Source organism: Rattus norvegicus, chromosome 19, assembly GCF_021556685.1.
Source record: "Rattus norvegicus strain SHRSP/BbbUtx chromosome 19, alternate assembly SHRSP_T2T, whole genome shotgun sequence".
NCBI lineage: Eukaryota > Metazoa > Chordata > Mammalia > Rodentia > Muridae > Rattus > Rattus norvegicus.
In genome coordinates, this window is record NC_141552.1 from 48,732,258 (window position 1) to 48,748,071 (window position 15,814).

General features: G+C 44.1%; 1 protein-coding gene across 4 annotated transcripts in view; it reads right to left on the reverse strand.

Moving 5' to 3' along the window:
• Gfod2 (Gfo/Idh/MocA-like oxidoreductase domain containing 2) overlaps nucleotides 1-15,814 on the reverse strand; it is a 42,817-nt gene that overhangs the window by 11,935 nt on the left and 15,068 nt on the right. For all 4 annotated transcript variants that reach the window (XM_087594564.1, XM_087594565.1, XM_087594563.1 and 1 more), the window contains exon 2: nucleotides 379-722. In XM_087594564.1, coding sequence (XP_087450690.1) covers nucleotides 379-637 — 259 coding nt within the window. In that variant the 5' untranslated portion in view covers nucleotides 638-722. The remainder of the gene's footprint in view (nucleotides 1-378; nucleotides 723-15,814) is intronic.

Consider the following 15,814-nt stretch of genomic DNA (forward strand, 5'->3'; position numbering starts at 1 on the left):
CTGTGGTGCTGTGCACTACAGCAGGACAGAACAAACACAGCCATCACAGCTGGTATCTGAGGGTTCAGGGGATACAGACTTCCCAGGGGCAGACTTGACACTGAAGGAGTGCAACCGTCTCTAGCTCTCTGATGGGCCAAGTCTCTGCTCTGAGGGTTAGTAGTGAATAGGGAGTAGAGAGGATTGCGCCCTTACTCCTCTTTAGAGCTTTTAGAACCTCCAGCATGTCCTTCCCCACTCTGCCCTAGTGATATCCCAGGATACCGCTACCTCCAGATGTAGACAAAGAAGGAGTGGCCAGGCCTAGGAGAGGGCAGTGAGCTGTGGAGGAGCCCAGAGGAGGAAAGAGTCTGCTCGCTGTGGCCTGACGGTGCATACCTAGAGCCTTCACAGATATCTGTCGGGTGAGCGGAGGTGGGATATTGATGCAAACCAGGTCTACATCTTGATGCAGCAGAACGTCATCTGTCCGGCTGGTGTAGAAGGTGATGTTCATCTCCTCGGCCAGCTGCTTTGCCTCTTCCTCTGTCTTTCCCCACAGGGCCTCCACGGTGAACCCCTCCGCCCTCAGCAGTGGGACTAGGACCCGGGCTGAGCTGCCGGTCCCGAACACACCCACTCCTGGCAGCAACTTCATCCTGGCCTCTGCTCAACAACTCATCTCCTTACAAGGGTCCCCACAATGGAGCTGACCTTCTGGTAGTCCTGATCAAGCATGGCTCCTAAAACAGAAACGAACTGGTTAGTGGCAGAGATTACACTCAGAGGAGCCGAGATTCTAAGGCAATTTGGAAGCAACAAGTTCTCTATCTCCAAAGCACAAATAAAGTATTTTTCCAAAATAAAAAGCTGAAGAATCTTGTTCCTGGAACACTGGATACCATAGTCACCTACTGGACACAGAGAAAACAAGCAAACTATGAGAAGTAATGAGAAGTTGGGATTTAGCCTTCAAGGCTTCAACCACAAAATAAAGACATCTTTAAACTTCCCTCTTCTAAAACACAAAAAGAAATGATTCTCTTTTCCTTTTTTGTAAACAAGATATTCACCCTGGAGCACTTGGGAGTCCGAGGATGGAGTACTGTATGTGTAAGGCCAGCCTGGCCTACGTAACAAAAGTCTGTCTCAAAAAAAAAAAAGACTGAAAAAATAATAGAACAAAGAAGCCATGCATGGTGACACACACCTGTGTGGCACTCAGGAGGTGACACACGCCTGTGATAGCACTCAGGAGGCAGAGGCAAGTAAATCTATGAGTTCAAGTCCAGTCTGGGTACAGAATGAGCTCCAGGACAGCCAGGGCTGTGTAGAGACTCTGTCTCAAACAAAACAAAACAAAGACTGAAAAACCAGGGTAGCTAATAAAAATGACGGGTTAGATAAGTAACCCTGGGGCCACTAAAACCATGAGGTACAGAGACCTCAACTACTACCTGAAAGACATTCACCACATACTCACTAAAAAGCAGGGAAATCCTAGTCCACAGGGCAGCCCTGCAGCATGCTGTACGCCGGGACAGTGTGCCTACGTTACGCTGTGAACCACTGAAGTGAGCACAGCATAGGTGCTGGCAAGTCCAGAGCCTTCAGGATTTTCTGTTCTGTTTGTTTGTGTGTCATCAGGATATTTACTTATTTACTTATTTGTACACAGGGTCTTATGTAGCCTAGTGTGACCCCAACCTATGAACCACACTGTTTTAGGTGTGGGACTGAACCCAAGGCTTCACAAAGCTTTCTACCAAATGAAGCACATCCTCAGCCCTGTTTTGGTCTCTGTGTGTACCTTATTTGTTGTGTTCATGCAAGCGTGCACACACACACACACACACACACACACACACACGCACATATATATGCATAATTTTTTTTCTTTTTTTTCGAGCTGGGGACCGAACCCAGGGCCAAGCGCTCTACCACTGAGCTAAATCCCCAACCCCCATAATTTTTTGTCAAAGCAGAGTTTTTCTGTATTTCCCTGGCTGTCCTGGAACTTGATTTATAGACCAGGCTGGCTTTGAACTCAGAGATCCACCAGCTTCTGCCTCCCAAGTACAGGGAGTAAAAGGCAAGTACCAAAGGAGGTGTGTGTGTGTGTAAACACCAGTGTGTAAAACAACAGCACAGGTTAGATTGTTTAATAACCTGTTACGCCCACTGACTCAAGGGCAGCTTAGCACCATGTGGAGGCTCTGCGGAAGCGTGAGGCTAGGCAAGCTGGATAAGCAGGCCCTTCCCGCACAAGCAGGGACAGCCAGCTTTTTTTTTCCTGCTTTACTTCCTGTGGCCACTCTTTCTCACCCCTACATTTCTTACTCTGCATCCTAAAATTTTTGCATATGTCTTTCACATGCTCCTGAAAATCTAAATACACGCCACCTCACCAAGCTCACATGAATGCCGGTCAGCACATCTGGTCAGGACTTCAGAACACAAGCGCAGAGGTAACAGGGAAGGCAGCACAGACAGGTTCAAATCCTGACTCTGTCACCTGCTGGATGGCTTTCAGTAAGTCAGTCACTGTCTTTCTCCCCACCCACTTCTCCCTGCACCCCTCTGGTTTTTTGGGACAATATTCCATACTATAGTCTAAAACTCACTGTGTAACTCAGGCTTAAGTCAAACTCACAACAATGTGTCTGGCTCAGCTTTCCTAGAGCTGGGTTAAGGTGTGTGTGGTCCATGCAGCCACAGCATTTATCCCTTTTTTTAATTTTAATTTTATTTTATGTACATTGGTGCTTTGTGTTTTGCCTGCACCCATGTCAGTGTGGATGCTGGGAATTAAACCCAGGGCCTTTGGAGGAGCAGCTGTGCTCTTAACTGCTGAGCCATCTCTCCAGCCTCTCTATGCTCAACACTTTAAAAAGATTGATTATCTACCTTTGATCTTACATCTCTGTAAATGCTGTGTGTGTGTGTGTATTGTGTGTGTGGTGTGTGTAGTGTGTGTGTATAGTGTGATGTGTATGTGTATCTGTGTGTGTGTGGTGTGTGTGTGTGTGGTGTGTGTAGTGTGTGTGTACAGTGTGATGTGTATGTGTATCTGTGTGTGTGGTGTGTGTGTGTATGTGTGGTGTGTGTAGTGTGTGTGTGTACAGTGTGATGTGTATGTGTATCTGTGTGTGTGTGGTGTGTGTGTGTATGTGTGGTGTGTGTAGTGTGTGTGTGTATAGTGTGATGTGTATGTGTATCTGTGTGTGTGTGGTGTGTATGTGTGTGTGTGTGGTGTGTAGTGTGTGTGTATAGTGTGATGTGTATGTGTATCTGTGTGTGTGTGGTGTGTATGTGTGTGTGTGGTGTGTGTAGTGTGTGTGTGTACAGTGTGATGTGTATGTGTATCTGTGTGTGTGTGTATGTGTGGTGTGTGTAGTGTGTGTGTGTGTATAGTGTGATGTGTATGTGTATCTGTGTGTGTGTGGTGTGTATGTGTGTGTGTGGTGTGTGTAGTGTGTGTGTGTATAGTGTGATGTGTATGTGTATCTGTGTGTGTGTGGTGTGTGTGTATGTGTGGTGTGTGTAGTGTGTGTGTGTAGTGTGATGTGTATGTGTATGTGTGTGTGTGGTGTGTATGTGTGTGTGTGTATAGTGTGATGTGTATGTGTATCTGTGTGTGTGTGTATGTGTGGTATGTGTGTGTATAGTGTGATGTGTATGTGTATCTGTGTGTGTGTGGTGTGTGTGGTGTGTGTGTGTGTATGTGTGGTATGTGTGTGTGTGTGTGATATGAGCAAAGTACAATGAAAAATGTTTGAAAATGCTGTAAGCTACCTCATTATTTTATATGCTAAGTAACATTTTTAAAAGAGAAAAGATTTATTGTCAGGTATGAATAGGAGAAGTCTTTCTTTTTCAAACTACATGGAAAATGTTGAGATGCGCTGTTTTATGTTTGTGGTTTTCTAAGGGAAGGGGCTTCTTTTGGCTTACAGTTCTAGGGATCCATCATGGTATTAGCCAACAGCTGCAGGAGGGAGCTGCTTATAGAGTCCACCGTCAGGAAGCAGAGAGCAATACCATCTTTGTTTTTCAAGACGGGGTTTTCCTGCATGGCTCTAGCTGTCCTGGAACTTATTCTGTAGACCAGGCTATCCTTGAACTTAGAGATCTTCCTACCTCTGCCTCCCAAGTGCTGGGATCAAAGGCATGTGCCACCATTGCCTGGCAAAAACTCTTTTTTCTTTAGATAGGATCTCATGCATTTCGGGCTGGCCTCCGCCTCACCATGCAACTGGTGAACTTGAACTCCTAATTCTGCAACTTGTGCCTACCAAGTGCACTACCATAACCAGCTCAAAGTTATACGTTGTTTCAAGTTTAAAATGTTTATTATTATATGTGTGAGTGTAGACATGCACATATCAAGGCACACATACAGAGGTCAGAAAATAATTTCTGGGAATTAGTTCTCTCCACCATGGACTCTGAGACCCAAACTTAGGTCATCAGGCTAGCGCAGCAGGTGCCTATGCCACTGAGTCATCTCACCAGCCCCAAATTCCATTTTCAAATAACCAACGGAAATAGTGATATCTAATATTCAGGAGGAGCAAAAGCAAACAAACAGGTAAGTAAATCGTGGGGACTATGGAGATAGCCCAGAGGTAAGAGTTCTTGCAATATAAACATGAAGACCTGAATTCAAATCAACACCTATGTAAAAACCAGGTGTGGCTTTGTATGCCTGAACCCCCAGCACTGGGAGACAGAGACAGGTGGTTCCCAAGAGCTTGCTGGCCAGCAGCCTAGGCAAAACGGTGACCTTCTGGTTCAGTGCAAGATCCAAGGGAACAAGTAAACAGTAATAGATGAGGCCATCGGCATATTTCTCTGGCCTCAATACCTACATGCATAGATGTGGGCAGCCACACACTTACAGGCATGAGCTATAATCTCCTACACACAAATCAAAAGCTAACAGCTGTGTGAGAGCACGCAGGTAACCGATAGTCAGTATTAGTCTATCTTTAAGTCCACAAATCTTCTCTTAAAAGCTGAGAAAACAGAAGCTCAGGGACTTTTCCAGCACTCCACAGGTGGCTATGAGCAACAGATCTACCACAAACAGTGGGAAAACTTCCCCAGGTTATTAGCTTCCTGAAACCATCAAAGTTACTGTGTAACATGTATGCACTCAAAGCAGCTCAACCCATCCTTAGTGATCAATGGGAGCCAGTAAGTTTCTTCCCCTATCAAGACTCACTGCTTGCCTCTGATCTACTACTCGGCCAACACAAATCTGTTGATGTATCACATCTCTGTGGGAAGTTTAGCTGGAGGCTGTGGAGTATAGAAACATGAAAACCCCATGCTCCATGGGATGACAAGTCACAAAGGTAGGCAGGAGCCAGAATGGTGGCATCAAATGGTAGTCCAAGGATGAGGATTTGGGCATAAAGTATGCCCAATTCTCCTGGTCTGCCCTGCTGCTTCAGGCCAATCTCTAAGGAGCAAGACTAGGTCTTCAGGCTTCCACATGAGTCACTAGAGGGATCTGAGAGCAGGGAGGCTGAGGCATTTATCCTCTGACCTCTCTTTTCAAAGATGAGGTTCCAATAGATTTATGTTCTTTGACTGAGGTCATAACCCGTGTGGGGACTCTACTGAGGATCCTGTTCCTTGCCCATGGTTTTTGCTGGCTTCCAGTCACACCCACTTTCCCTTCATTGTACCTGGGATGGGAGCAAGACCTGGGATGGGAGCAAGACCTTGACAGTCTCTTGGAGCTCTGCCATCCAGTATAGGGCCATCTGGCTGTTCATTAAATAATAATCCCCTCGTTCAATGTTTCTTATTAACCTCTGAGTATACAGGTCATTTCCTGTAAGCAGCTATGTTCCACTGACTTCCTTTTTTTTTTTCTTTTGTTTTTTTTTCAGAGCTGGGAACCGAACCCAGGGCCTTGCGCTTGCTAGGCAAGTGCTCTACCGCTGAGCTAAATCCCCAACCCCCACTGACTTCCTTTTTAAAGGTGGCACAAAGAAGACAGATTAGGGGACACTTGATATAAAGAGATAGTTATAAAACCAGAAGACAAGGAAAGGCTGGGGAACTGGCTCAGTCAGTAAAGTGCTTGCCACAGAAGCCTAAGGACCTGTGGTTGGATCCTTAGTATCCCACAAAAGCCAGGGCTTTTCATAAATGGTAGCACATGCCAAGAAAGAATGATCCCTGGAACCTCCTGGACAGCTAGTCTAGCTGAATCAGAAAGTTCCAGGTTCAGTGACATACTCTTCTATTAAAAAAAAAAAAAAAGGTGGAGGTGTTGGGGAGATGGCTCAGTGGTTAAAGCACTTGTTACATAAGCAGGAATTCAGATCTACAGAGAAGGTGGAGACAGGATCTCCAGAGTAAGCTGGCTAGCTAGACTAGACATATCGGTGAGCTCTGTGTTTGACTGAGAGATTTGACTCAAAGAGTAAGATGCACAGCGATGTAGGAAGACCTGTACTATCAACCACAAGCACATAATACATGTACCCACACATATACATGTAGAAAAGACACAAAACAAAACAAAAAGTAGAGGGGTGGTGTCAAGATGTTTCAGCAGGTAAAGGCTCTTATCGCTAAGCCTGAAGACTTGAGTCTGATCCCTAGAACTCACACATTAGAAGGAGACAACCAATTCTCACACATTGAGCTAGACCTCTACACTTGAGTCATGGCATATGCACACTTATACATATGTGTGCATGTGGTGTCTTAGTTAGGACTATTGCTGTGATGAAATGCCATAATCAAAGCAACCTGGGAAGGAAAGGGTTATTTTCTCACAGTTCCACAGAACAGTTCATTGTGGAAATGGCCATCTTACCAAAAGCAACCTACAGATTTAACACAATTCCCTTAAAAACACTAATACAATTCTGTACAGATAGAACTCCTGGAGGCATCACCATCCCTGATTTCAAGCTGTACTACAGAGCAACAGTAATAAAAACTGTACGGTATTGGCATAAAAAATAGAAAAGTTAACCAAGGGAATCAAGTCGTATACCCAGAAATAAACCCACTCACCTATGACACTTGATCTTTGACAAGGAAGCCAAAGTAATACAATGGAAATAAGAAAGCATCTTCAACAAAGGGTGCTGGTCCAATGGATGTCTGCATGTACAAGAATGCACATGGATCCATATTATAACCCCGCACAAACTCAAGTCCAAGTGGATCAAAGACCTCAGCATAAATCCAGATACACTAAACCTGACAGAAGATAAAGTGGAATCTCTCCATTCTCTACAGAGGAAACCCTAATGGCTAAGAAGCACTTAAAGAAGTGTTCAGCATCCTTAGCCATCAGGGAAATGCAAATCAAAATGACTCTGAGATTCCACCTCACACCAATGAGAATGGCTGAGATCAAAAGCACAGGAGACAGTTCATGTTGACAAGGATGTGGAATAAGGGGGACACTCCTCCATTGCTGGTGGGAGTGCACATTTGTACAGTCCCTTTGGAAATCAATTTGGTGGTTTCTCAGGAAACTGGGACTAGATCTACCTCAAGATCCAGCTATACCACTTGTGGGCATATACCCAAAAGATGCTCCACCATATCACAAGGACACGTGTTCCACTATGTTCATTGCAGCTTTATTCATACTAGCCAGAAGCTGGATTCAACCTAGGTGTTCCTCAACTGAAGATGGATAAGGAAAATGTGATACATTTACACAGTGGAGCACTACTCATGACATCTGCAGGCAAATAGATTGGACTAGAAAAGATCATCCTGCGTGAGGTAACCCAGACCCAGAAAGACAAACATGGTATGTCCTCATAAGTGCATGTTGGAAGTAAAGGAGAACTATGCTAAAATCCACAGACCCAACGAAATAAGTAACAAGGAAGGTTCAAAGAGGGACGCGTGGATCTCAGAGGGGAAAATAGATCAGATATTGCAGGTGGAGGGGGAAAGGGTGTTTGGTAGGGAGGGAGTGGAAATAGGAACAGGATGGATCAGGTTGGGGGAGAATGGAGGGAGACAGTATCTGGAGAAACAACGAGAATGGGAGGGGCTTCCTAGAAACCTAGGGCAATGGAAGCTCACAGGAATATGAGGGTGATCCTAGCTAAGACTCCTACAGATGAAAGATATGGAGCCTGAACCAACTGTCTTCTGTAACAAGGCAAGACTTCCAATGGAGGGATTAGGACACCAACGCAGGCACAAAACCTTCAACCTACAGTTTGCCCTGCCTAGAAGACGTTCAAGGGTAAAGACGGAGCAGAGACTGAGGGAAAGGCCAGCCAATGACTGGTCCATCTTGAGAATCATAACATAAGAGAGAGGAAACCCAACCCTGACACTGTCAATCATATTCTACTATATCTGCAGTCATGAGCCCAGCATAACCGTCATCAGAGAGGCTTCACCCAGCAACTGACTGAAACAGATGCAGAGACCCACAGCCAAATAATAGGTGGAGCTTGGGGAATCCTATGGAAGAGGGGGAGGAAGGATTGAAGGAGCCAAAGGGGCCAGGGACATCACAGGAAAAGCTACAGAATTAACTAACCTGCAGCCACAGGGGCTCACAGAGGCTGAACTGCCAACCAGAGAGCATGAATGGGACTGACCTAGGCCCTCTGCATGCATGTAACAGCTGTGTAGCCCAGTCTTCATGTGGGACTCCTAACGTGGGAGCAGGGGCTGTCTCTGACTCTGTGCCTGCCTCTGGGATCTTTCCCCTAACTGGGCTGCCTCAGTAGAAGATGAGTCTAGTCTCAACTGCAGCTAGATATGCCAACACTGGTTGATATCCATGGGAGGCCTCCCCTTTTCTGAAGAGAAAGGGAGAAGGAGAGGATGGGGAGTAGAGGACAGAAAAGGACTGGAAGAAGAGAAAGGAGGGAAACTGTGGTTGGGATGTAAAGTAAATTAATTAATTTAAAAAACAAGCAGTGGGGTTGGGGGTTTAGCTCAGTGGTAGAGCGCTTGCCTAGGAAGCGCAATGCCCTGGGTTCGGTCCCCAGCTCCGAAAAAAAGAACCAAAAAAACAAAAAACAAAAAACAAAACAAAAAAAAAACCAAACAAACAAAAAAAAGCAAGCAGTGAGGGCAAGAACTCAAGGAGGGCAAGACCTGAGGGAGAGGCCATAGAGGAGTATTTCTTACTGGCTTGTTTCACATGGCTTCCTCAACCTGCTTTTTTAATAAAGATTTATTTATTTATTTTATGTATATGAGTACACTGTAGCTGTCTTTAAACACATCAGAAAAGGGAATATGATCAAATTACAGATGGTTGTGAGCCACCATGTGGTTGCTGGGAACTCAGGACCTCTGGAAGAGCAGTCAGTGCTCTTAACCGCTGAGTCACCTCTCTAGCCCTCAGCCTGCTTTCTTATACAACCCAAAACAAGAAGCCCAGGGATGGAACCACCCACAATGGGCTGGACCCACCCCCATGATTCACTAAGAAATGTCCTACAGGATTGCCCACAGCCCAATCTTTTTCTTTTTTTTTTAAGATTTATTTATTTATTTTATATATATATAAGTACACTGTAGCTGTCTTCAGATACACCAGAAGAGGCAATCAGATCTCATTACAGATGGTTGTGAGCCACCATGTGGTTGCTGGGATTTGAACTCAAGACTTTTAGAAAAGCAGTCAGTGCTCTTAACCACTGAACCATCTCTTTAGCCCAAGGCAATTTCTTTTTTTCTTTTTTTCTTTTTTCTTTTTTTCGGAGCTGGGGACCGAACCCAGGGCCTAGCAAGCGCTCTACCACTGAGCTAAGTCCCCAACTCCCCCAAGGCAATTTCTTTTTTTTTTTTTTTTGGTTCTTTTTTTTGGAGCTGGGAACCGAACCCAGGGCCTTGCGCTTCCTAGGTAAGCGCTCTACCACTGAGCTAAATCCCCAGCCCCCCAAGGCAATTTCTTAATTGAGGTTCCCTTCTCTCAGACGATCTTAGTATGTATCAAGTTAACATAAAAACTATTTTGTACACATGCACATACAACTAAATTGTTAAACTATACATTTATATATTAAATATACATATGTTTCCTATTATATATATTTAATATAATTATATGTGTGTATATATATATGACAGTGGGAGCCCATGCATATATTCTTTGTCTCAAAAAAAAAAAAAGGAAAAAAGCTTAAAAAATATGTATACATGAAATAAAGTAGAGGGACTAAAGAGATTGTTCAACAGTTAATAACACTGGTTGCTCTTCCAGTTCAATTCCTTGCACCAGCATGGCAGCTCACAACCATCTGTGGCTACAGTCCCAGGGTATCCAATGTCTTCAGTATGCATTGTACACCCATGGTACACAGGCATAAATTCAGGTGAACACCTAAACTCACATAATAATTTTGGCGAGGGGATCTCAAGACAGAGTTTCTCTGTGTGGCCTTGACTGTGCTGGAACTCACTCTGTAGACTAGGCTGGTCTCAAACTCACATAGATCCAAACTGCCTCTATCTCCCAAGCGCTGGGATTAAATGTATGTGCCATCACTGCTCGGCTAAATAAATAATTTTTTAAAAGGTGGAAAACAATTAGGCGAGATGTTAAACACTGACTGTGGTGTCCGTGCAATGCAGTTCACCAAGCCCAGAGAGACTAGGATGGGTGATGGCAGGAATACAGTGGCTGGAACAGACAAACACCAAGATGAGCTAATAACAGTCAGAAAGAGCATCCAAATCAGCATGGAGCTGCACATCTACCTCTCATGAGCATGGAAACAATCTCTCAAAATATTAGGTTAGGAGTGGTGGCTCATACCTTCAATCCCAGCAGCTGAATCTGAGTTCAAGACCAGCCTGGTCTACAGAGCAAGTTCCAGGACAGCCAGGGATACATAGTGACCCCCATGTAGTTTGGTGGTTTATTTTTTTTGTTTTGTTTTGTTTTGTTTTTAAAAAAAAAGCAAAACCCAAACCAAATCTAGCCATGTGTCAAAGGACAATGTATCCTGACCAAGGCAGGTCTGATCCAAGAGTACCAGGGTGGTTCAGTTACTGCAACTCAAATAGCAACAGGATAATTCACTAAATTGCATTAATTTGAAATGTGTGTTAAATCTTCTTTGTTATTGTTTTGTTATTGTTTTTTGAGACGGTTTCTCTGCGTAGCCTGGCTGTCCTGGAACTCACTCATTAGATCAGGCTGGCCTTGAATTCAGAGGTCTACCTGCCTCTGCCTCTGCTCCTGTGCTGAGATTAGAGGTATGCACTACTACCAGTGGGTCGATTCCTGGAATTTTTTTTTTAAAGAAATAGGAGTAGAGGGTCTGGAGTGGCTCAGCATTTAAGAGCTCTTGCTCTTATTGCTGGAAGAATGCCTGAACATGTAACAACTTCCTGAAATGCAATCAGACATTATCCATAGCCTCCAGAAACATAGCACGACAGACAGGCATATAAGCAAATCTGTCTTAAGGTATGATACAGCATAGTGGAATATTTTCCTAGTCACAATGCTCAAGTGGAGGCTTCAGGAGTTCAGGAGGATCATGTGTTCAAGGCCAGAGCAGCATGTGTTCAATACATGCTGAGACCCCCCACACACACACAATATGCTAAGTAGGTGCTTGCATGTAGCACAGGGAAAGCACTATTAAGCACAGGGCTGGAGGTGGCATGAAGACGGAAGGCTTCCTGGAGGAAACACTGTAACAGCCCAGAACTGGTGAGAAAGGCAAGTGATAATAAAGTCCCTATCACTTCATGCCAAAGCCCTTCTTTTCTTTTTTAAGATTTAATTGTGTTATGTAACTGAGTAAACTATAGCTGTCTTCAAAAGAGAGCTGACCCCATTACAGATGGATGTGAGCCTCCATGTGGTTGCTGGGAATTGAACTCAGGACTCCAGCCCTGACAGCTCATTTCTGTCTCTCAGGCTATTTTTTTTTTTTCTTTTTTCTTTTTTTTGGAGCTGGGGACCAAACCCAGGGCCTTGCGCTCTACCACTGAGCTAAATCCCCAACCCCCTCTCAGGCTATTTTAGTCAGAGTATTTTTCTTTCTTCCCTCCCTCCCTCTCTTCCTTCCTTCCTTCCCTCCAACCCTGCTTTGAGACAAGATTCTAACTCATGGCAATTCAACTGCCTCGGCCTCTTGTGTGCTGGAATTACAGGTATGAGTTTGAGCACTCTTCTTCTGCAGATGGGCTTACATCCTGAGAAATCCTCCATTCCCACAGAGCATTCGTGACTGTGCTAGGTTATGGGTACTCAATCACCTACTGTGTAGACTCCAGGTTAGCTTACTGTTTGATAGCCAGTTAGACATTAGCAGGATGAAAGGACACTGGGATGGGTCCATTTCTCAGTCAAAAGTTTCTAAAGCCAAAGAGAAAAAGCAGGATTCGGTAACTGAGCAGAGAAATGGGACCCGAGTCATCTCTGACTCTGGGAAGGGACATGATATGCTTAACTGCCTGATCCTTGTTTACTGATAACTAGTCCCAGTCCCAGAAGCCCCAGGTATGTCCATCTTTGGCTGCCATGGATAGCACTAAAGCAGACCAGCACAAAAATCACAAACATTCTTAAAGCAGTGAGGGGTTTTGTTTGTTTTGCCTTTTAGATTTTTTGTTGGTAACTCAACTGCACGGTTCTCAAGCGTGAACTTTGTAGATGATGAAATTGTACTGCAACATCAAAGGATTGGGTTCACCTGCAGGAAACCTTTCAAGATTACTACACAGCAGACAGCGTCCTGGATGAAGCACAAATACATCCTATCGCCCCCTTCAGTGTCAGTCCAAATGGGCTTTTCAATGACCCCCAGAAAAACTGTCTGCCCTTAGAAAATTTGCCTAAACTAAGGGGACAATGGCCTCTTTGCCCACTGTCCACTCTCAGCCCTTGAGATTGTTTGGCTCTGTAATATTTTTGTTATTAGTCTGTAATAAAATACCTCTCTTTGACATTACATTCTCTGCTTCATCTGAATTCTTACAGTGGAGATCAAAAGGACCAAGGAAGTAAGGGGAGTGCAGACAGGGGTCTCAGTGGCAACACTGCTTAGCCAGTAGCAGTATCGTGTAAGCTTTAAAACACTGTGTTTTCAGGTAGGTCTTACTACTCAAGATATCTGGGGCCAGGAGAGAAGCACAAAGGCATCCTGTGGGATCAGGAGCGACACGACCAAATTATTCCTACTACCTTAGCTGACACTAAGCCAACTGCCAGTTGTATGAATGAGATTAGGTTAGGCCATCAGGTTCCATTTGTCTTAGACTAGACTACCCCAGGAAGTATGAGAAGTAAACATTTGTCTTAAGTTCTTGAATTTTGAGGCTGTTTGTTGTACAGTAAGAAGTTAGCTAATATACTTCTCCATGGATTGAACTCCTATAACCTTCATAGGGTCTGCCTCACAGAGTCCAGTCTGTTCCACCTGGTTTATCAATAGACTGAAGTGGAGCCCCACAGCTACACTAAGCTCTGTTCTTGCTGCGCACCACACTTTCTATTAGACAGCTTAGGTTTCTTCTGTTTCTGTCAGTCTTGGAGACTGAACTCAGAGCATATTTACAATAACGAAATAGTCTACTAACCTACATTTATTTTATTTTTGTAGTGCTGGGGATCCAATTCATAGTCTTACACATGCCACACAAAAGTTGTCCCAGTAAATTACGACTGTAGTCTTTTATTCCCTTGATTTTTATAAATTTATTTTATGTGTATGAATGCTTTGCCTGCCTGTATAAATGTGCACAAGTGTATGCCTGGTGCCCACAGAGGTCAGAAAAAGGAGGTAGATCCCCTGGAACTGGAGTTACAGATGGTTATGAGTGCCATGTAGGTACTATGAATTGAACTCAGGTCCGCTCTAAGAACAGCCAATGATCTTAACAGCTGAACTGTCTCTTTAGCCCTAAAACAGTGAAGATTAAAAAGGGGCTTTAAGGGCTGGAGAGATGGCTCAGCGGTTAAGAGCACTGACTGCTCTTCCAGAGGTCCTGAGTTCAATTCCCAGCAACCACATGGTGGCTCACAACCATCTGTAATGAGATCTGATGCCCTCTTCTGGTGTGTCTGAAGACAGCTACAGTGTACTTATATATAACAAATGAATAAATCTTTAAAAAAGGGGGGGGCTTTAAACACTTGCTTATCTGCATGAGGCTGGGTTCATTCCTGCATAAAGCAAAAGAGAGACAGTTCCAAAGTGTACACAGGTCATAAAACACATGGAAACCTCATATATTGATGATGGAAGTATAAAACCACTTCAGAAATTAGCCCCAGCTGCCCTAAAACTCACTCTGTAGATCAGGCTAGCCTCCACAGAAATCTGCTTGCCTTTGCCTCCCTAGTGCTGGGATTAAAGGTGTGTGCCACCACATCCAGCTTAATTGGCAATTTCAAAGAATAAATTTATACATATCTTAGTCCACCTATAACATTCCTGTTCATAGGTTTTTACCTAAGAAATGAAAACCTATAGCCATTAAAAAATGTATACAAATGCCCACAACCAATCTAAACTGGAAACAAACCTAAATGTTTATCTATAGGAGAATGGTGGTGCTGTGATGTAATGAAATACAGTAAAGTAGTAAATTAACTATAAACTAAGTAGCTATAAATACAGACAACAATATGCACAAACCTTAAAAACATGCTGACTGAAGGCCAGCCATATACACTATCCCATTTGTAGATTCCAGCTACCTGAAGGACAGACAGACAAACCTTACAGTGACAGCTGCCCAGTTCCATGATGGTAGATAAGGTTAGAGTGAACCAGGAGAAAACACGAGGAAACCACCTATGGGGCTACGTAGGCATTTGTATGCCTTGAGATTCTATAGTTAAAGTTACATGGTGATGTGTGTGTGTGTGTGTGTGTGTGTGTGTGTGTGTGTGTATGTGTGTGTCAAAACTCATTAGACGAAAAATTGAGATTTGTGGGTTTGTTTAACTGTATGTGAATTACTCCTTGATTTTCTTTGGTTATGTAGCTCAGACTAGACTCAAACTCACAATAGTCCTCCTGCCTCAGCCTTCTGGGTGCTGGGATTACAGGTATGGGCTGTACAGGTACAGGCTTCAGGAGGATGAAAACTGGCACCACATAAGGATTAAACTAGTGAGGCTCGGTGATGGGGTACGGGGTATGGCAGGGGAACTGAGAGAGTTAAAGGTCAATCTAAGCTACAGGGTGAGCCTTCCTAAAAGGCTCTAAAAAAGAAGGAAGGAAAAGAAGAAGGACATTGATGATATATATGGAATAATTTATATGTATGCAATTCTAAATGAGAAAGGCACCATCTACAAGTTGGGGTTGAACATGATGAAAACTCTGATCTTGGCAGTCCAGTAAAGAAATAAACACATCGGTTCAATGCCATAAAACACTGGACTCAAGCCAGCTCAGTGGTGCACACCTTTATCCCCACCCCCACACTAAGGGTTAGAGGAAGGCTAATTTCTGTGAATTCTAGGTCAACCTGGTTTACATAGTAAGACTGTCAAAAAAAAAAAAAAAAAAAAGCTAGGTTGGGGGTTGGGGAGATGGCTCGCTCAGTTTAAAGCTCCTGCCATGAAATCTGAGGACCTGGACCTGAGTTCAGATCCCCAGAATACACAAAGCTAGACTTGGTAGTACTATAATCCCAGAACCCCTTTAGGGGTCTAGGAGACGGAGACAGGAGAATCCTCAGAAGTTTGTGGCATTTGTAACAGTGACCCTGTCTCAAGCAAGGTGAAAGACAAGAACCAACACTACAGGTTGGCCTCTGACCTCCACATGTGCCATGGCACTCACAAACACAAACACGCGCACACACGCACACGCACGCGCGCACACACACACACACA